Source organism: Protopterus annectens, chromosome 1.part1, assembly GCF_019279795.1.
Source record: "Protopterus annectens isolate FY-2018-M chromosome 1.part1, PAN1.0, whole genome shotgun sequence".
Classification (NCBI taxonomy): Eukaryota; Metazoa; Chordata; order Ceratodontiformes; family Protopteridae; genus Protopterus; species Protopterus annectens.
This window is the reverse complement of record NC_056726.1, coordinates 350,193,552-350,216,836: the sequence shown is the minus strand read 5'-3', so window position 1 is coordinate 350,216,836 and position 23,285 is coordinate 350,193,552. Positions and strand designations below refer to the sequence as shown.

Below are 23,285 nucleotides of genomic sequence, written 5' to 3'. Positions count from 1 at the left end.
AAAAATATATACATCTCCCCTGCCACACCAATCCGCCCACCCAGCATCTCCAACAGGGAATCCTTAAAGTCTGCCAACCCACTGCACTCCCAGAAAATACATTCCCAAGTACATTTTTCTTCGTCATCACAGCTCCAACATTTGCTGTCTATCTGAGGAAAAATTCTCTGCAGTCTACTTGGAGTATAAAAATATCTATGTAACATTTTCAAGCAAAAATCCTAAATCTTCTAGATTTTGTTGTATACTTGGAAGACAGACATGTATCCTCCCATTGTTTCTTTGTGAATTGCTTATCCAATCTCTCTCTTCCCAATCCTTTCTAATCTCCTCTAATTGATTCTTATAGTTATCATGCAATATTTATAAACTGTAATGATTACTCATTTTTTAATGCCACCTTCTGTTCTACATTCTACTAAAAACTCTACCAGTACTGATCTTTTGTTTATGACACCCCTATTCCAAGGTATTTCATGTTAATGTGAGAGATTCACCTGCTTTACCACTCCCACCTTTAATCTTTGATGTTGGCAAATAACTTGAGGTTGTGACTAAGGTGCCTGATGTAGTATAAATGTATTTTATTTATTGCATTTGTTGACCAGTAAAGTCCAATGGGCCAAAAAGTGTCCATTTTCAGTGGAGGCCCGGGGAGAAAAGCTCCACAGAAATATGAATACATCCAATTAGACAAAGCACAATAACAATACAATGCTTACAATGTGATAAAAGACAAGATAACAAAAATATCAGATCAACTGCTAAAGCACAACAGCATACAATACATTCAATGTGATAACAACACAAGACAGCAAAATATATCAGATTCAACTGCCAAAGTTTAGGTAACAAAGCAATATATACAATTTGATAGGAATACATACAAGTTGGACAGTATGTTGACATTTCTTTTAATCATCTGCTCCCCCTGGCCATTCTGCCCATTTATCCATGACAGGGGCAACAGTCAACCAGGAGGGGCCATCATGCAAACAGCCATCAGGGGTGGTTCATGAATTTCTTTCTTTATGTAGTCATAGCACACACACAGACACACACACACCATTAGACATGTAAAGGGCTGACCACAGAGGATGTTCCCTTACTTCCACAAGGGGCATTTCCTTCATGAAGCCCAGCACCCCCCCCCCCCCAAAAAAAAAACACAAGAGATTTTTCTCCCTGTTTTCAAACAGGAAAATTGTGCCTATCCCACGTGCCCCCAAGTAGACAGAACCTTTTCCATCTCATCAGGTAAGAAAACAGGGCCATGCCCCTTAGCTTCACTGATGCTTGACCCCAAAAGAACTAGGGTTGCTAATCAAACCTCAGCCACTTGGGTCACCAATCAGGGGTACGTTTGCCTGTGCCACAGCATGAGACATTGACAACTAGATGACATTTAGGAAAAAGGTGTTAATTGTGGATAAATCATCCTGTTCAGAATATTTCTAGGATCAAACACCATATCCTCAAGTGAATCTCTCAACAGTTGTTTATATTCTGGTCTCATCCTGCCCAGACTAGGATGCCCTTTACCTGGGACTTCCTGATAGAAAGACTGCTACCGAAAAATGGTGTGGCCAGGCTACTTAATGGCATTTTTTAGGAACACATATTATGCCTCTGTTGCACAGCTTGAACTTGCTTTCAATCTATTAGCATATTATTTTTAAAATAGTGGTGCTAGCTTATTTGTCCATAAGCAACCTGGATCCTGATTACTTGAGGACAACATAAGAACTGATACACTGGATGATACTGGAATTAACTGGAAACAACTGAAATAAATGTATTTATCTGTTAATTACCCAAACTTGTACTCAACAGGTGTGAGTCTCTCCTTTATGGGCCAAATCTTTTGGTAATTTTCAGAAAGAATTCTGCACATGTTGTAGTTCAGTTAAGAATGTTTTATTAGATGTTAACAATATCAAAATACTGTCTCCAATAACTGCTGATAAATAATAACAGTCTGTAGAAATTCTGGAATACTGAATAACAACAGTAACAGAGTTGATAAATATAACAGTGCTGATAAATATATCCAAAGTTTCTGCACGTATATCCCGATTAATGTTGGACATTTGACCCGAGTTCTGTACTCAGGCTCGAGTGTCTGTACTGCACAGACCTTTTGCATATCAGTCCAAAAACTAACTCAACTGACCATGTCTGAAGTACTTCCCAATAATATCAAAACCCTGTAACGTTTTACACACCTGTTTAGCCCTGGTTTCCAACCCTTGTTTTGCATGTGCCTCAGAGTTTAACTGTCTAGTCTTTATGTAGCACTGCAAGTACACAGACCTTTCCCTTGAGAAAGGAACATTCTGCAGCTTTCCCTTGAGAACTGTTAGTTCTGCATCTCTCATGATTAGCTAGCAAGGCTATCTCTGCCCTTCTACTAAACTGCCTTTCCCTGAAACTGCATGCATAAAGGACAACACAAACTACTAGAAGATGCCAGTGGTTTCCCCGGTATGTCTGGAAACATCTAGTTATCACTTTTTTTGTTTACTGAATGCTGCAACTGTATAATCTACTACCCTGGTGACTGGGGGAAGTGTTCTACTTCGGACTTCCTTCACAAACATCTTTTCCAGCTGGCATATGGTGACCACTTCATGGACTGGTCTCAGTATTTCTTTTAATAGCCTCATCTCAACTGTGTTTCTCAGAAAAGCCTTTGCTATTTAATCACTGTTATAGTCACATTTTTGTATTTTTTTATAGTTCATTGTCTTACTGAATGTTTTTATTTGGTATATATGATGTTTTTTGTATCCAAGTATTTTGCATCATATTCATTTTCTAACTTCAGTTTATTTTTCCAGACAGTATTACGAAAAACAGCCTCTGGGAATTTCTCAAAACATAACCAGTAGCAGGTGAAATTCTGTTTACAAATGCCATGACAGCTAGGTGCTGCAAGTCAAGTATCATAATGAAACTCTTTCAAACAACAGCAAAAGTGATGCATTAACAGGGAAAATAAAATCACAAGAAGCAAAATAAGAAAAAAAGGGGACGTATGCTACCGGATTATATACAGACACAGCACTTACATCTCATGGCAACAAAAATAAATATATAAATTACCAGAGGAACACTAGGATTTGTCAGGTTACAATCAATAAATTAGTCATTATTTTGTTGCAAATGTTAAGTACTATCTTCAAGGTCTGGAGGCTCGAAGAAAGAAAAAGTTTCATTATTTTAACTTTTTTCTTAACATTGATCTCAAACCATAGAATATTTAGAGAAAGGGGAATGAAGGCACAGCCAAAATGTTGGGGGCGCAAGGTAGCAAAGACATCTTGCAAAATTGTTTGATAAATTACTTTTCTATAATGCGAACACAAAAACACAAACAGAGACGTGACATAACACCTTTTATTAGCCCAGTGTAGGTTTTATAATTACTGGAGCTTTTATGTAGACAAGAATCATTTGTCTGGAGTCAGGAGATGAAGGGCTCTTGCTAGCTCAAAAGATCAAGAAATTACGTAACCTGTGTTTATCCAATAAAAGTGTATTAGATCCTGTCTGTATTTCAGTGCTTTTGTGTTTTCTGCACTGTGTTGCTTTATAACAGTGTGTGTTTTTTAATGCTTTAACAGCACCCCCTTAGTCTCATTTTTAAAAGATTGTTTTATTGGAGACCTGCAGCCAGTTATGAAATGAAGAGGAGGAGAGAGGACAGCATCAAAAGACCGTAAAAATGAATATGCAACAATCCTGCAACCACAACGTTCCAACCTACAGGATTTTGAAACCCAGCACTTTTTCCCCCTTGAATTCATACCTCAACAGCAAGTGTTCCTCTAGCTGTACTATTAATACCTCTCTATGAATACAACCTACAGGATTTTGAAACCCAGCAATTTTTTTCTCCTGAATTCATACCCCACAGTAAGTGTTCCTCTAGCTGTAGTATTAATGCCTCTCTATGAATATACTTCTTTTGCCAAAGTGCTGATGTTGCTGCATGCATCATAATAATTCACATCAATTCAAATACCTGAAAATACATTTGTTATTATACAAAAATCCAGATGCAGAGCTGCTTTCCGTCGAGGCAGGAAGCTCACGCTATGTCAAAACATAAAATCAAACCAAGCAACAGTGCGCAGCTCCAATGACAATGAAACGAAAGTGAAAATCCAGTAACTCAAAGTTCACTGTTAGAATAAACCAATACAGCTTTTATTTTTCCAACGAGTAAGCGCTTTCGCCATAGGCTTCATCAGACTCTTAAAACAAACACACATACATAAAAACCATTTTTAAAACTTCTAAAAGCTTACTATTGGTCAGCACAACGTGCTTGTCACATGTTGCGTTGAATTAAAAAGACATGGACATAAATATAAAAAACAAGTGTAACAACATGAATTCAATTGTCAGCATGCATATCGCTGAATCGTTTGCAATCTGTATTCCAAACGTTTAAATAATACAAAAGCACAAGTCAATACAAGCGTACCCTGATCATAGGTTTTTCTACCTACTGCACAATATATTAACGGACTATGACATAGCCCAACATCTAACACGTTATGTATCTAGTCTTTGTACAACTGCATAACAGAGTATGCGATAACCTTAAAACTTCATATACCTAACAATCAGTTGTCAGCATACATATCGCTGAATCGTTTACAACCTGTGTTCCAAATGTTTGGATAATACTTTAACACAAGTCAATGCAAATGTAACCTGATCATAGGTTTTCCTACCCTCTGCACAACTTTTTAGTGGACTATAACATAGTCCAGTGACTTTAATGCGTATTCTATGTTGTAAATTCAGGTTACGAAATTCAATGCAACTATCATAAAAGCATTAGAAGCCTTCATAACCTAATAAATTGCGTATCTAATTTTTGTACAACTTCTTAAACTATGCCGTGACCTTAAAACTTTATATACCTGGTCCGATCTCATCATTTCTAGTTCCGGTATTCAACGGAACTTTCTGTGGAATCAGGATGTTATATTTAGTCGGATGCAAGCAGTGCACCTGCATTGCTAGTTTCACTGATACATGCCGTTAATGGAACTGAACCTGACTAAAGTGGAAGGAAAAGCAATGTTTGTTTGTTATGTACATATTTCTAACTAGTGTTGAATGTCTTTTAGGTAAAGATGGTTTTCTCTATGTGATAATCTTTTTAATTTTAAAAAATACATTCTATTTATTTCTTTAATAAACCCATGATGATGAAAGACAAATTCCCTCCTTGACATATCTGTGTCACAATACATAATTCATATCAATGTAGGATGAAGTGCCAAAGTACATAAAAACATGGGGAACATATAAAGGGGGTGAAAGGTTCCGAGTTGACAGAACTAGTAGTTGTCATGAAAAAACGTTGATTAATACAAAAGTAAGTTTTTATGATAAAATGCAGTGCATGGAGCTCTAACCATATTGCATATTACGAGGCTGGTCACTGTCATTGGTCCTATGCTACTACAATAGAATTTCTAAATTATTAGATTAAAAGCTTTAAAACATATACAGATGGTCTTAAAATAATTGCCAGATGTTCATGTCTGACTAGTAATTCTAAGTACTATATGAATTATTAAACAACAAGTGATGGTCAATTCAAATGTATCAAACATAGACAATTAGGCCAAAACCATAAATGACCCTGTATTGTAATGAACAGCTACTTAAAATTGGACATGACATTCCCATATTTGTATTATTGAATGTATTAATTTATAAAAAACTATGAAAAAATCAATATTTGGAATTCCCTGGTCTCTGATCTGTGTTACTAGTATAATAGCTTCTAATGTGTACTTTCATGCTCATTGCGGCCCCTAACAAAACTTATCATGAATCTCATCATCTGCGTAACCTTCTACTCTTCAAAAAAGGTTTTAAATGTACTTTATCATTAAGGCCTGGCGATCTATCTGATCTTAGTCTTATGATCCATCTCGTTTCTTGTTCCAGGGTTCGGTTAATTATGTCTCCACCTCTGAATCCTTCAAAAATGCATTGGATAACCATGAACTTAAAATTGTGATTCAATCCTGCAGATTTTCTATGCCTGGCTAGGGCATTAGTTTCAGTGCCAACTCTCATGTGGTAAATATGTTCCCTAACTCTTTCCTTAAGGGATCTGTTTGTTTTTCCTATATAATATCCATCACATGCTGTGCAGGTTGCCATATATACTATATTCCTGCTCTCACAGTTCGTGTTAGTTCTGAAATTGTAAATTCGTTCGGTGGTAGGGTGTTTGAATTTTGTCTCTTGATTAATATAGTTGCATTGGTTGCAATGACCACATGAAAAAGTATTTTTATCATCTGTAAATCCAGTTCCTAGTTGATTTCTTGGTCTGCATAGGATATTTTTTAAGTTTGGAAGATTCTTATAGGCTACACGTGGTGCCGGGCCTATTATTTCACTAATATCTCTGTCTGATTTCAAAATTCCCCAATGCCTATCCATGGACCTTTTCATCTCCAAATTCATTTTACTGAAAGTGAGATTAGCTCTAATTTCAGTTGTGGAAGGCCTTGAAATATCTAATGTTCCTTCTTGAGCTCCAAAATAGGGTTTAGCAGTGCTTAATCTTAAAGTTTCTACTGTATTTATAGTCTCTGTTATTTCTTTTTCTTTGTAACCCCTTTCTAGAAATCTGTTTTTCATGTCCTCTATTCCTGTAACAAAATTCTCTTGTTGTGAGTTCAATCGAGATACTCTCATAAATTGTCCTTTAAGGACATTCTGAAAGACATGTCCAGGGTGCATGCTTTGTCTGTGTAATATATTGTTTCGTTGGCACCCTTTCCTATGGACAGTTGTATTGATCATGCCATTGGCCATCCTGATTACCTCCACATCTAAGAAAGGTAGTCTCCTTCCTGAAAAATTCATAGTAAATTTCAAGAAATTCGTAGTATTGTCCAAATAGGACACAAAAGTGCTTAAGGAGGGTTCATCCCCCAGCCATATCAAAAAGAGGTCGTCGACGAAACGGCAATACATACCAACATTTTCTTTGAAAAGGGGGTTGTCATACAAATAAACATCCTCCCATCTAGCCATAACTATATTGGCGTAGCTATTTGCACAAGATGTGCCCATAGCTACGCCATCCTTTTGTAGGTAAATGACTTCTTGAAAAGCAAAGACATTGTTAGTGAGTACTGTCTCCAAAAGCAATGCTATAAGATCCACCTTCTTATCTGAAAAATCTGTGTGTATTTTTAAATATTCAGTCGTCAGTCTTATTCCTGTATCATTAGGAATTACTGTGAATAAGCTGACTACATCTAATGTCACAAAAAAGAAGTGTTGATGTTCCCTCAAGAGGCGAGTTTTGGAGTATAAATCTAAAAGAAATTGTTTACTGTCTTTCAAAATATTTTTATTCTCGCTGACTACTGGTCTTAAAACACTTTCCAAAAAAATGGAAAGGGGTTCAGTTACCCAACCTTGTCCCGCAACGATGGGTCTTAAGGGTGGGTCTATGCTGTCTTTATGAACCTTGGGAAGTCCCTGTATAATCGGAATCGTGGGTTCTCTCACCTTAAAGTACTCATATAGTTTTTGTGTTATATCTTGTGACATTGCTAAATCATCTAAGGTGTTATAAACACTGAATACCATATCAGTGACAGTTCCCTTGTTTATAATTTAGGTTGCGTCCATGTTTGACAGGACTTGCTCTTCATACCTGCTGGTTGACCGTCTCTTGTCCAAAAAATATTGATTTTGGGCTATGGGGAGGGGGGCAGGATGTCAGACCTAAAACAAACAGTCTAGTTTTGAACACAAACAGACATCCTGCCCCCCTCCCCATAGCCCAAAATCAATATTTTTTGGACAAGAGACGGTCAACCAGCAGGGGGAGACAGAAGAGGAAAGGATCAGTAGACGAACAGGAACAACAACAAGGCCCCACGATAAAGAAAATGTGGGGGAGACAAAATCACTAGTCATGAACCTTTCTAGAAAAGTACTAAATAAGTATGAAGAGCAAGTCCTAAGCAAGGGACTAGGGTTTATTCCCACAAAGAGAAGTGATTTAGTTGACACCATCATAGAGACCAAAATGTTTGTTCGTAATCTACAACTTAGATTAGACTTTGGACATTGTGATAACAGCTCAGAATATGACAAACTACGCCCGAACAGTACATATGTTCCACAACTTAATCCAACTTTAGAGGTGTTTGGGAATATTGTGGAAAACGATATATACAAGTGCTATCAGGAGAAGTTACCTGTCAAACATGGACGCAACCTAAATTATAGACAAAGGAAGGCATTGCAATCCTTGAAAGATGATGACTCTATTATAATAAGACCGGCTGATAAAGGTGGCCCCATAGTCATTATGGATTTTACACATTATGCTGATAAAATGACTCAGATGCTTGGAGACAGTAGAACTTACACTAAACTAACCAAGGGAACTGTCACTGATATGGTATTCAGTGTTTATAACACCTTAGATGATTTAGCAATGTCACAAGATATAACACAACAACTATATGAGTACTTTAAGGTGAGAGAACCCACCATTCCGATTATACAGGGACTTCCCAAGGTCCATAAAAACAGCATAGACCCACCCTTAAGACCCATTGTTGCGGGACAAGGTTGGGTAACTGAACCCCTTTCCATTTTTTTGGAAAGCGTCCTAAGACCTGTAGTCAGCGAGAACAAAAATATTTTAAAAGACAGTAAACAATTTCTTTTGGATTTATACTCCAAAACTCGACCTCTGAAGGAACATCAGCACTTCTTTTTTGTGACATTAGATGTAGTCAGCTTATTCACTGTAATTCCTAATGATACAGGAATAAGACTGACGTCTGAATATTTAAAAATACACACAGATTTTTCAGATAGGAAGGTGGATCTTATAGCATTGCTTTTGGAGACAGTACTCACTAACAATGTCTTTGCTTTTCAAGAAGTCATTTACCTACAAAAGGATGGCGTAGCTATGGGCACATCTTGTGCAAATAGCTACGCCAACATAGTTATGGCTAGATGGGAGGATGTTTACTTGTATAACAACCCCCTTTTCAAAGAAAATGTTGGTATGTATTGCCGTTTCGTGGACGACCTCTTTTTGATATGGCTGGGAGATGAACCCTCCTTAAACACTTTTGTGTCATATTTGGACAACACTACGAACTTCTTGAAGTTTACTATGAATTTTTCAGGTAGGAGCCTACCTTTCTTAGATGTGGAAGTGATTAGGATGGCCAATGGTATGATTAATACAACTGTCCACAGGAAAGGGTGCCAAAGAAATAATATATTACACAGACAAAGCATGCACCCTGGACATGTCTTCCAAAATGTCCTAAAAGGACAATTCATGAGAGTATCTCGTTTGAATTCACAACAAGAGAATTTCGTTACAGGTATACAGGATATGAAAAACAGATTTTTAGAAAGGGGGTACAAAGAAAAAGAAATAACAGAGACTATAAATACAGTAGAAACTTTAAGATTAAGCACTGCTAAACCCTATTTTGGAGCTCAAGAAGGAACATTAGATATTTCAAGGCCTTCCACAACTGAAATTAGAGCTAATCTCACTTTCAGTAAAATGAATTTGGAGATGAAAAGGTCCATGGATAGGCATTGGGGAATTTTGAAATCAGACAGAGATATTAGTGAAATAATAGGCCCGGCACCACGTGTAGCCTATAAGAATCTTCCAAACTTAAAAAATATCCTATGCAGACCAAGAAATCAACTAGGAACTGGATTTACAGATGATAAAAATACTTTTTCATGTGGTCATTGCAACCAATGCAACTATATTAATCAAGAGACAAAATTCAAACACCCTACCTGACAACCAATTTACAATTTCAGAACTAACACGAACTGTGAGAGCAGGAATATAATATATATGGCAACCTGCACAGCATGTGATGGATATTATATAGGAAAAACAAACAGATCCCTTAAGGAAAGAGTTAGGGAACATATTTACCACATGAGAGTTGGCACTGAAACTAATGCCCTAGCCAGACATAGAAAATCAGCAGGATTGAATCACAATTTTAAGTTCATGGTTATCCAATGCATTTTTGAAGGATTCAGAGGTGGAGACATAATCAACCGAACCCTGGAACAAAAAACGAGATGGATCATAAGACTAAGATCAGATAGATCGCCAGGCCTTAATGATAAAGTACATTTAAAACCTTTTTTGAAGAGTAGAAGGTTACGCAGATGATGAGATTCATGATAAGTTTTGTTAGGGGCATAATGAGCATGAAAGTACACATTAGAAGCTATTATACTAGTAACACAGATCAGAGACCAGGGAATTCAAATATTGATTTTTTCATAGTTTTTTATAAATTAATACATTCAATAATACAAATATGGGAATGTCATGTCCAATTTTAAGTAGCTGTTCATTACAATACAGGGTCATTTATGGTTTTGGCCTAATTGTCTATGTTTGATACATTTGAATTGACCATCACTTGTTGTTTAATAATTCATATAGTACTTAGAATTACTAGTCAGACATGAACATCTGGCAATTATTTTAAGACCATCTGTATATGTTTTAAAGCTTTTAATCTAATAATTTAGAAATTCTATTGTAGTAGCATAGGACCAATGACAGTGACCAGCCTCGTAATATGCAATATGGTTAGAGCTCCATGCACTGCATTTTATCATAAAAACTTACTTTTGTATTAATCAACGTTTTTTCATGACGACTACTAGTTCTGTCAACTCGGAACCTTTCACCCCCTTTATATGTTCCCCATGTTTTATGTACTTTGGCACTTCATCCTACATTGATATGAATTATGTATTGTGACACAGATATGTCAAGGAGGGAATTTGTCTTTCATCATCATGGGTTTATTAAAGAAATAAATAGAATGTATTTTTAAAATTAAAAGATTATCACATAGAGAAAACCATCTTTACCTAAAAGACATTCAACACTAGTTAGAAATATGTACATAACAAACAAACATTGCTTTTCCTTCCACTTTAGTCAGGTTCAGTTCCATTAACGGCATGTATCAGTGAAACTAGCAATGCAGGTGCACTGCTTGCATCACTAAATATAACATCCTGATTCCACAGAAAGTTCCGTTGAATACGAACTAGAAATGATGAGATCGGACCAGGTATATAAAGTTTTAAGGTCACGGCATAGTTTGTTAAGAAGTTGTACAAAAATTAGATACGCAATTTATTAGGTTATGAAGGCTTCTAATGCTTTTATAAGGGATAGTTGCATTGAATTTAAGTAACCTGAATTTACAACATAGAATACGTTACACAAAGTCACTGGACTATGTTATAGTCCACTAAAAGCGTTGTGCAGAGGGTAGGAAAACCTATGATCAGGTTACATTTGCATTGACTTGTGTTAAAGTATTATCAAACATTTGGAACACAGGTTGTAAACGATTCAGCGATATGTATGCTGACAACTGATTGTTAGGTATATGAAGTTTTAAGGTTATCGCATACTCTGTTATGCAGTTGTACAAAGACTAGATACATAACGTGTTAGATGTTGGGCTATGTCATAGTCCGTTAATATATTGTGCAGTAGGTAGAAAAACCTATGATCAGGGTACGCTTGTATTGACTTGTGCTTTTGTATTATTTAAACGTTTGGAATACAGATTGTAAACGATTCAGCGATATGTATGCTGACAATTGAATTCATGTTGTTACACTTGTTTTTTATATTTATGTCCATGTCTTTTTAATTCAACGCAACATGTGACAAGCATGTTGTGCTGACCAATAGTAAGCTTTTAGAAGTTTTAAAAATGGTTTTTATGTATGTGTGTTTGTTTTAAGAGTCTGATGAAGCCTATGGCGAAAGCGCTTACTCGTTGGAAAAATAAAAGCTGTATTGGTTTATTCTAACAGTGAACTTTGAGTTACTGGATTTTCACTTTCGTTTCATTGTCATTGGAGCCGCGCACTGTTGCTTGGTTTGACATTTGTTATTATGTCACATTAGCAAAACAGGCTGCTAATTCCAGGTAAACTGTAGAACACTAAGATGTTGGAACTCACCTTGACCGAGGGTTAAAAGTGCATCAATTCTTCCTTCAGGGCCAGTTCTATCCACATGTCGCCAGACTTCAAATAAAAAAAAAGTATTATTAAAAAACAGATGTAGATGCTAATACAGAAACTACTATCAAATCATTGGTTTACATAAGTATACATTTGAAGTACACATTCAATAGTTAAACAAATGATTAAATATCTTAAACTGCTGGTCAAAGTATACCATGTGATCACAGTAAATCTTGCAAGAACATCTCAGAGCACAGGTATTTGTAATAAATAAATAACTGCAACTCCTTTTACATTTTCAAAATTGTGCATTTGTTCACTGTATAATCATAAAAAAATAAGGCATGCAGAGATAAGGATTACTAAGGGAATTACACTTTTTATGTAGTGAAGTCAACAATCAGTACCTTGTGAAACTAACTTGTCATCGCTTATTAAAAGAAATGGGACCGGATGGTGTCCCCGGCTATGTGCTACACGAGCTAAATGAGGAATTAAACCCGCACATAAGGCAGCTGTTTAATCTCAGCCTTACCACAGGATACGTGCCCAAGGAGTGGCGTACGGCAACTGTGGTCCCACTCCACAAAGGCGGTGCCTCTACGGACCCTGGTAATTACCGCCCCATAAGCTTAACAAGTCTAGTCTGCAAAGCTATGGAGAGGATCATAATGGAGCTCATAAACAAAGATATAGGGGACTTGCAGACATTGGACCAGACCCAGTTTGGCTTCGTCAAGGGCAGATCATGCCTTTTGAACTTGGTCGACTTCTTCGAAACAGTCACCAAGGCCATTGATGAGGAAAGGCAGTCCATACAACCTACCTTGACCTTGCAAAGGCCTTGACACAATACCCACTCGGGTATTGTAGAAAAACTACCAGCTTAAATGTAAACCCATATGTCACAAGATGGGTTGCAAACTGGCTTAAGGACAGAACCCACAGGGTTAGAGTTGCTGGCGCTATGTCAGACTCCAAGCGGTCACAAGCGGTGTCCCACAGGGCTCGGTCCTTGGCCCCTATTGTTCGGCATCTACTTCTCAGAAGTACATGCCAACATGGGAGGACTTTGGCTGACAAAGTTTGCAGGCGACTGCAAACTGGGCGCCATAGTGGAAAGTGCATCGGACATGGATATCCTTCAGAAGGGACTCACGGAAACAGATAGCTGGTGCCAGAGCCATGGCCTGAAGTTAAGCCAAAAATGTATAGTCATACCCTTCGGGAAAAACAAGGTAACCCCAAGCTACCATATAGGTGGCAATCCACTAAGCACAGAAGAGGTCATCAGGGACCTGGGGACCCAGGTTGACAGTGGCCTTTCTTTTGACACTCACGTTGCTAAAGTGGTTAGAAAGACCTTCTACATTGCCCACCTGATCATGAAGGGATTCACATCCAGATCTAGTGAGGTCATTGTTCCCCTGTACTCTTCACTTATCAGACCAATGATAGAGTACAATGCCCCATTCGGGATGTATCACACCCGACATCTGCAGCAATTGGAGAGACCCCAAAAGTTCCTCACCAAAAGGATAAAGGGACTCCAAAATCTGTCATATGCTGCCAGATTGAAGAAACTCCAGCTCTATTCAGTTGCATACCGTCTGCTCAGAGGTGACATGTGCCTGACATACAAGGCCATGTCCAACGCGGAATTAATGGACATGCTCCACCTCAAAAAATCCAAATCCACCAAAACCACTAGAGCAAGCGACTTAAACCTTAGCACGGATATAAATAGGATGTGCTGGAGGGATAGATTTATCATTCAGAGACTCCCTATGCTGTGGAATAAAATTCCGGTCCATGTGAGGCAGAGCACCTCGCTGGCTCTGTTCAAGAGAAATCTTGACCTGTGGATGGGAGATCGTAGGTTTATCCCGGGAATCATCTCTGTGTCACTGCTGGACAGAGGCACAACAAACTAATGGGCACAGTATTTTTTCATATAAGGGGTGGCGTAAGCCACAAAAATTTGGGCTAGGCTTACAAATGCCTTAAGGCAGATAGCCTAGTATAAACCTATGAACCTAAATCTACTGGTAGCTCAGTAGCTTAGTGGTTAAGATTTCTGCCTCAGTGGTCTTCAGTTCAGTCTTGACCACTAATCACTGTGTGTGAAGTTTGTATATTGTAATCGTGGCTAGATAAGTTTTCTCCCAGTATTTCAATTTCCACCTATGCATCTCAGAAAAATGATGTTGCTTTGACTGGCAACTAAGTAAAAACACACCCATTCAGGGTATTGATAAGTTTGGTGAAAAATCTATGATAGTATATAAAAAAGCAAAATGTTTAAAAACTTGCTTGGAAAGGAAAAATGGTGATGTAAACAACTGGCAGAGCATGGGCACTAAAAATGTGGTTAATTGTTCATCGTGCCACTGTGTGAACATCAGTGACAAATTTATTATAAATCAAAAAGTTTCTAACATTAAAGGAAATTTTTCTTGTAATATTGCAAACGTATATTTGGCACAGTGCAACCCATGTTCTGCATTTTATGTTGGAAAGACCAGCAGACAGTTTAAAAGACGAGTATAGGAACGCCTTTTAGATATTAAAAATAAAAAAAAAATGATTGCTGCTCTTTACAGACATATTGAGAAATATGATACACAATTTTGATTTTTTAATAATTGAACAGGTCAAAAAAGATGCTCAGGGGTGGGTCATTGATGAACATCTTGATAAAGCTGAATTAAAATGGCAGTTGTTGTTAAATACCTGTAATTGTCCAGCTTTAAATGATTCCTGTTCTATTAGTTCGCTATTAAAGTTAAAATTTTACGGTATAAGTTAGTTTTACACAATTACATGTGAACTGAAATGTGATTTAATACAATTATACAAGTATTTTAATTGGTTATATATTATTGTATTTTAGACATTACTACTGGCTGTTTTTATACATGTGACATGAGTTAAAGGGTATTTAAGGGAGTGTTTTTTTTACAATACAATGTTCTGATTAAGTTCTTTTGAACGAAAGAGATTAACAATAAAGTTAGTTGGTTTTCCTTTGAAGACTGTCCGTCTGCTTTGACTGTGTTCTTAGTTCATCAGTTCACATAACTTGTTAACTCATCAAAATCTGCTGACAGTCAGTTAATGAGGTGTTACATTCCGGAGTACTGGCAAGCTGGAGAACAATTGCTTAGACATAAGAGCAAAGTAGAAAACTAAATGAGTGAGAGGTTGTTGGATCGAGTCAAACTGTGCATGAGACACCACACTTCCTGGAAAAGGGGGTAAAAATTAATCCCAAGGAAAAAAATGTGAGAAAAAAAACACCATTTGCCTTTCTTGCTCAGTCTGTCATTTCTCACATTTAATGTGCTTAATCACAACACTGAATACTGCAATGTTAGTACCGCATTTAAGTTACAGTGGAAAAAGGACACTGCATGGTCTGCTTTTCAAATGCTATAGGACTGAACAGGACAAGGTAGCAGCCCACACAACTAGAGCTCCTGACATGAAATCAGGACAGAGCAGCATTCTAGGCCTTAATGAGTTACCAAAATAAAACACAAGAACTAGCAGGCTTCAAAGCATGGAGAGATGGAGCACTGACTATGACCAAAACAATCCAAGCTCAATTAGGAAGTCTGGCTGTGGATGAGCTGGGAGGTGAGGGAAGAGAGTTATGAAACTCAGACAGCTCACCATTCACTGAGGAGAGGGAAGGGGAATGTCTTAAGAGGCATACATCCCAGCACTGAATCCCTGTTGGAGACCACAGATCTAATAGGGAGCATCTGCTTATAAAGTACAGTTTTGTACCTACCATAAATGTAGATGTCCGATAGGTATGCATCTGCAGTCCTTACATATGGGTTGTCCTGCCTCAGGCAGCCCCTCGGCCGGCCGGATTCCAAAGTCTGGGTCCGGCGTTGGCTGATGTCGCCCCTTCCCCGACGTCAGAGCGCCTGGGGTATAAAAGTGTCAGCCGACGCCATCTTCCTCAGTTTTTCTTGCCCCAGATGCCAGGTGCCCTCTAAGGAAGGCTAAATTTGGTATAAATACAAAATATTGCAAACATGCACAGTAATATAAAACAAATACACCATAATAGATAACCCCAGCTAGCTATAAGAGGGATAAGTACCCAAGAAGTACCACAGAGGGGAAGGAGGGAGGGTAAACCTGACTGCAGATGCATACCTATCGGACATCTACATTTATGGTAGGTACAAAACTGTACTATGTCCTTCAAGGATGCATCTGCAGTCCTTACATATGGGTAGAATACCATAGCCAAGCTGGGGGTGGTAGGCTCTAAGAAAATGATGGTGTAGCTAAAATGCCCTGCAGGACGGCCGTAGCAAAGCCTGCTCTGGATCTGAAATATAAGGGTAAATTGTAATGCTTGGAAAATGTATGCACGGAGCTCCATGTAGCAGCTTCTAAAATGTCCTTGGTAGCCACCCCTCTTAAGAAGGCTGTGGAGGTGGCTGTAGCTCTGGTGGAATGAGGTTTGATGTTAGCTGGCACAGCTTTTCCATGATAAGAATAGCAGAATCGAATGCAATTTCCTATCCATTTTGAAATTGTTTGAAAATTGCTTTTCCTTGAATGCCTGCAGCATATGCTACCAACAGCTGGTCAGTTTTTCTGAAAGTCTTAGTTCTGTCCAAGTAGTAGCGTAACTGTCTGTGAATGTCCAGGGTATGCAGAAGTTTCTCTCCCTTGTTTTGTGGGTTTGGAAAGAAGGTAGGCAGGTGAATAGCTTGGTTCAATGAGACCCTGGATACCACCTTTGGCATGAATGAAGGATTGGTTCTCAAGGTGACTCTGTCCTGATGAAAAATAAGAAATGGTTGTACTGCCATGAGTGCCTACAATTCAGATACTCTTCTTGCTGAGGTTATGGCCAGAAGGAAGGCAGTCTTCCAAGACAGGAACTGTAACTCTGAAGATGCTGCTGGTTCAAAGGGAGGTAAAGTCAACTTTTCCAACATGAAGTTAAGGTCCCATGTAGGCACTGGTGGTTTACTTGGAGGATTGATGTTTTTAATTCCTCTTAGAAACTGCCTTAGGGGAGGATGAGAGAAGACAGGTGGATCAGTATTGTATTCTGCTGAAATTGCTGAAGCATGAATTTTTATGGAAGAGTAAGAAAGGCCATTATGGAGCATGTCTGCCAAGTATTCCAGGATATGTGCCATGCTCATCACTGTGGCATCTAGGCCCTTTGCGGTGCTCCAAGTGTGGAATCTTTTCCATTTTGCTGAATACGTCTTTCTCGTGGAAGGTCTGCGAGCTTCCATGATGATATCCTTCACTCTCTTGGATAGCTTTTCCTGGTGAGGAGTCAAGGTATTCTCCAGGCTGTCAGCTGCAGGGTTTTCAGGCTGGAGTGCAGAGTTTTGTAATTGTGCTGTGTGAGAAGGAGTGTCCATAGTGGTAGAGGCCATGGTTTCGTGTGTGACAGGGTCCGTAACAGTGGGTACCCGTGATGCCTTGGCCAGTCCGGGGCTATTAGAATCACTTTTGGCTGCTCTGTCTTGATTTTCAGTAAGACCTTGGTCATTAGTGGGAGTGGTGGAAATGCATACACTGTTAGAGTATTCCAACTGAAAGAGAGGGCATCCACTTTCCATGCTTGTGGGTGGTATGTCCTTGTACAGAATTTCTTCAGCTGATGATTGTGGTGGGAGACAAAAAAATCTATGTCCGGCCTCCCCCATGATTGTGTTATCTGAAGGAAGATGTCTGGGTGCAGCATCCATTCGTGTGGGTCCATGGTTTTTCTGCTTAGGCTGTCCGCCAGTATATTGTCTTTTCCTGGCACAAACTGGGATTGCAGCTCTATATTGAGTTTTAGGGAAAGTTCCCAAAGATTCATTGCTAGTCTGCAAAGAGGGTAGGAATGGGTACCCCCTTGCTTGTTTATGTACCACATAACTGTGGTATTGTCTGTCCTTATTAGCAGGTGGCCTTGATGTAGAAAGAGCTTGAAGGCCTCGATTGCATGAATCACTGCCAGCATTTCCTTTTGGTTTATGTGCATGCGCAATTCTTTCTGAGACCATAGACCTTGGATGCATCTGTCCTCCATATGTGCTCCCCATCCATGGTCTGAAGTGTCCGAGGTAATGGTTTGGCTGGTTACTGGTCTGCTGAAAGGCAGTCCCCTGTTTGACTGGCTTGCTTGGGCCCACCACAGGAATTCCTTTTGAAGGCATGGAATGAGTGGTATCAAAGCTTCTAGGCTGTGATTGTGCTGAGACCATAAACTCCTTAGGTACCATTGTAGTTTTCTCATATGCAGCCTTGCTTGTGGAATCAGAAGAATGCACGATGCCATGTAACCCAGGGCCTGCAGGATTTTCCTTGCAGTCATCCGAGTTTGTTTTGTTAGATTTTTGAAGTAATCCGGTAGTTGTCTTTGTTTTTCTTCTGTGAGAAAAGCCATTTGGGTGGTTGTATCTAGTTCCGCACCCAGAAAAGTTATTCTTTGGGATGGCACAAGTCTTGACTTGTGAATGTTGACTGTGTATCCCAAGGCCTATAGTAGGCGGATGGCATAATTCAAATGTTTTTCCAAAGTTTGTTGGCGGTCCGCTTGTATAAGGCAGTCGTCCAGATATGGGTATATTTGAATCCCCTGAAGTCTGCAGTGTGCAATTACTGATGCCAGGCATTTCGTGAATACTCTGGGCGCAGTAGATAAGCCAAAGAGCAATGCTGAGAATTGATAATGCTCTGAACCTGCAAGAAATCTGAGGTGTCTTCTGCAACTTTGTCTGATAGGGACATGCAGGTATGCCTCCTTGAGGTCTAGAGTTACCAGCCAAGACCCTTGCCCAGCATGGGAAGGAGTTGCTGTAGGGTCAGCATTTTGAATTTTGGCACAATGAGATAAGTATTCAGTGCGGACAAATCGAGAATAGGCCTCCATTGTTTTTCTTTTCTTGGGACAAGGAATAGTCTGGAATAAAATCCTTGGCCTTGTTCTGCGAGAGGAACCTTTTCTATAGTTTTCATTTGCAATAGGTTGGCAATTTGTTTTAAAGCCTCTGCCCTCTGATTTGGTGGCAGGTTTGGCATTCCCTTTCTTTCTGGTAATGTATGGAAATGGAACCTGTATCCTTTGTCTATTATTTGCAGTGTCCATTTGTCCCTTGGAATACTGTGCCAATTTTTTGAGAATACAGACAACTTTCCACCCAAAGGTGCTTCTAATTGAGCCCTGGTCGGCGGGGTCAAGGTGAAGTCATTGAGTCTGTCCTTGTGCAGCAGTTGTTGGACCTGCACTACCTCTCTGGTTAGGAGGCTGCCATTGACATCCTCTGTAGGAGCCTCTAGTTTGCCCTCTACCTCTGGCACGCCTGTTCTTGCCTCTTTGAAATCTCTCTTCTGGAAAGGACCAATTCTTAGAAGGCCAATTTCTGCCGAATCTTGGTGGTTGTACCTGGAGGAAATCTTTGACTGTTTGTACAGATTTAGCCTTTTCCTCAAATTTCTTTAAGACCTCTTGAGCAGTGGAGCCAAATAACTTTTGCTTTTCCAGTGGAGCATCCAGAAGCTTAGCCTTAACATGATCTGGCAGAGATTGTTCCTTCAGCCAGGCATGTCTACGCATGACTGCACCTGTCATTGCTGACCTACATGAAGCTTCCAATGCATCATAACCACAATGCAAGAAATGGTTGCTAACCTGTTGTGAATTATGTACCAGATCCTGAAGTGACTTACGATCTAGGGGTTCAGGCGAAGACAGTTTTTTCTGCAATTCATCTAACAAATACTCTTGGTACTGTATCATATGAAATTGACAATTTAAAGCCCTCAGACAGAGTGGAAGAAGTGTACACTTTTTTACCCCATCTCCCTAAAGCCCTGGACTCCCTTGCAGAGGGGAGTGGATTTTTAGTAGTGGCAGCTGCAACCCCTTTAGGACCCTGGGAAATAGTTTCTGGGTCAGCAGAGTGGGCCTTGTAAAGGAAATGATGCGAGTCCGGGACCCTGTAGTACCTATCGAGTTTAACAGGAGCCGGAGGAAGGGTGTCAGGGGTAGTGCTAGACTCAGAATACACATCATCAATGACACTTAAAACAGGAGGAATAGCCAAAGGTCTACGCTGAGGTAAATGAAGAAAAGTCCTTAATCTCTTCCTGGAATCGGAGAATTCCTGGCCCTGCCATTGGAAATGCTCTCTCATGGAGTGAAGGGTCTCCCCAAAGGACAGCTCTTCAGGAGGGGAGGCAGAGGGAATAGATTCCTCTGCATCAGAATCCTCGTAGGCCGTGAAGGCCTCCTCCTGGTAGTCTGATAGAGCAGAGCCATCAGAGGACTGAGGTTCAGCAGACTCAACCCTGGGCCTTTTGTCTAGTGGGGGTTGACAGCCCCTGTCCGGATGAGGCGGAGAGCCCCTAATTAAGGAAATCAGGTCCTCAGCCAGACTTAGTATCTGAGAACCTGTAGTGGATCCCTGAGAAATAGACTTGGGAGGCAGAGATTTTTGTTGCTTAACAGCTTTAGCCCTAGTGAAAACTTTTAAGGACATGGATGCAGGGGACCTGGCTGCCCCACGTGCTGGAGTAGTTTTGTCTAGGGGGAATGGTGTCGGTAGGTTCCTGAACACCGGTTTCCGAGGGTAATTCTATAACCGACTCAGAAAAGGCCTCCGGGACCGAGTCTGTCGGTTGAGCGGTTTCTATGGACGGAAGTACCAAGGACTCTGTTTCAGCAGAGACCGAGACACTCGCGGCAGGCCTAGGAGCGGTTTCAGCCGAAACCACGGTCCGCGTGTGTCGGTCCTTGTCCTTCCGTTTCTTGGATAAATGAAGTCGAGTCTCCGGCGGCATTTTATAAGAGAAACTAGCCCCAAAAATTCCTCTGCAAACTCCGTCCGGCCTAAGAGTTAAATTCGATTAAAGGAGGCACACGCAGTACAGGCCGAGACGTCGTGGTCTGGGCCTAGGCAGGGGAGGCAGTAGAAATGGAAATCCTTATGAGGTATTTGTTTCCCACAAGTCAAGCAATTATTAACTTTAAGCGTTTGATCTGACATCGGCTGAGGCAAGAAAGAGTCCCCAACAGGGTACTTAGCTTTTTGAAGTCTTCGGTAGCTGAAGTTACAGGAGCTGGCCGACCGGCACTTGCGAACTGCTTCTGCTTCGGGCACCACGCGGCAAGAAAGACTGAGGAAGATGGCGTCAGCTGACACTTCTATACCCCAGGCGCTCTGACGTCGGGGAAGGGGCGACATCAGCCGACGCCGGATCCAGACTTTGGAATACGACCGACCGAGGGGCTGCCTGAGGCAGGACAACCAATATGTAAGGACTGCAGATGCATCCTTGAAGGACATCGCGTCAGGGCTACCGAAGGACTACAATCCCCATGTGAATTGAATGACACTACATGCTTTACCCAATGCACACATCTCCTGTGTGCTTACAGAAGCATACACAACGGATATCAAGTCTTACAACAAACTCCCTGTGAACAACCTAGATGCTGCTGCTCTGGTATGTCCAAAACTCCCTTCTGCCTTTTACTACAAGGGAATTAGCACCCTCCCCAGCCATTACACAGGATGGCCGACGGCCTAAGTTGGAGGTTGGGGGGGTAGTCAGTCAAGACTTAAATCTGGAGATGGAAACAAGGGATCTACAGAAACTAAAGATACAAAGGAGACCAGTACCAGAACAGACACTAGACAGTCCATTCGGTTGCCTACATAATCAGCTGTTGAGTCTACTAAAAAAGCTTTGCTTTTCTCCTTTCCATCTTTCATAACAATAACAATCTGTCATAAATATTCTTGAATTTTTAATGTTTTTTACCATACCTTCTCCACAAAGACTGTTTCACTCAACCACTACCCTATCAATTAAAGCTACCCACCTTCTTTCCTTAGATTATGCCCCTTTGATTTTAGGCATCAATATTTTTAAAGATGGCATCCACTTAACTCTGTAGACTCCCTCACATACACAAAAAATGTCTATCCTGGCCCATCTTTTCCCTTCCTAATAAATATTACTGTCTTTAAGCGCTTCTGGTCCATATACATTTTTTCACAGACCATATATCATTACATTTCCTTTAACCTGAAATACCTTCACCCTACTAGTGTCCTTAGAACTGCAGACAGTAATCCACATGTCTGTGGAATCCTAACAAATGTCTGTATAAAGAAAAAATAATAAAATGTTTGTTTTTGGTTTATGATGGCAATTCCTTCTTGTTATTCACCCCAGAATTATATCAGGTCTTTCTCACTACTTTCTTGTACTGCTTCCTTACTTTCAGGTCATCTAATATGGTTGCCCCAAGCACCTTTTCTAATTTGTTGCTGGTACTACTTCCTCTCCAGCTGTGTACTCCTTCCATTTTTTTTTGCTTCCAATGTTACAATGTATTTTGAAGGCTAAGGACCTCAGATGAGATCACTATAGACATTGCTCCAGTCAGCCGTATGGTGTACCATATCACCAAACCACATTCTTTTTAAAAATTACAAGATTTTGTTCCTACCTGATTTTTAAGGGCAGTTTATTCAATCAACTCCCCCCTCTGAAGTGAAAAAAATTTGCTCCTAGTTTTGAATTTACTACTACCTAGTTTAACCAAATTAAAGTTAATTCCTACTTCTCCACAAACAAAATTAATCTCCAAAGTACTATGTACCCCACTTTTAAAACATTTACATACCCATATCAAAACATCTCTATACTACATTCCAAGATAAAATTACTTTGTATTCTGGCACTGAATTTAAACCTTCACATGTTAAACCATTCCTCCAGTCTTATCAAATGTCATCTAATCCTTTCTATATTATTGTGATGGAGCACATTTTTTGCATCATCAGCAGCAAAGAAATAAATCCTCCAGACCTCTTGCATTATCATGTATAAAGGCAACAAAATGACCAGGCCAAACATTACCTATTGTTTAAATCAAGCATTCAAGTTACACAAGATTATTAAAACAGAATAATGTATAAGGTGTGTTAGAGCTACAGTGATCCCAGATCACGGCCTACAGGGCAGTCTCTGACCCTGACCTGATGGATATGCTGCACATCCACAAGTCAAATAACACAAGAATCATTCGCTCTAGGGATCTTAACCTAGCCTGTGACATTAACAAAACATGCTGGAGAGACAGATATATTTGTTGGTTGTCTGGAATAAACTTCCAATGTATGTTTTTAAAAAGTTTTTAAAGCCAA

General features: G+C 39.7%; 1 protein-coding gene across 1 annotated transcript in view; it reads right to left on the bottom strand.

Moving 5' to 3' along the window:
- EMC1 (ER membrane protein complex subunit 1) overlaps positions 1–23,285 on the bottom strand; it is a 1,424,536-nt gene that overhangs the window by 1,280,627 nt on the left and 120,624 nt on the right. Inside the window, exon 4 of the mRNA XM_044087063.1 lies at positions 12,079–12,144. Within this exon, the coding sequence (XP_043942998.1) occupies positions 12,079–12,144 (66 nt within the window). The remainder of the gene's footprint in view (positions 1–12,078; positions 12,145–23,285) is intronic.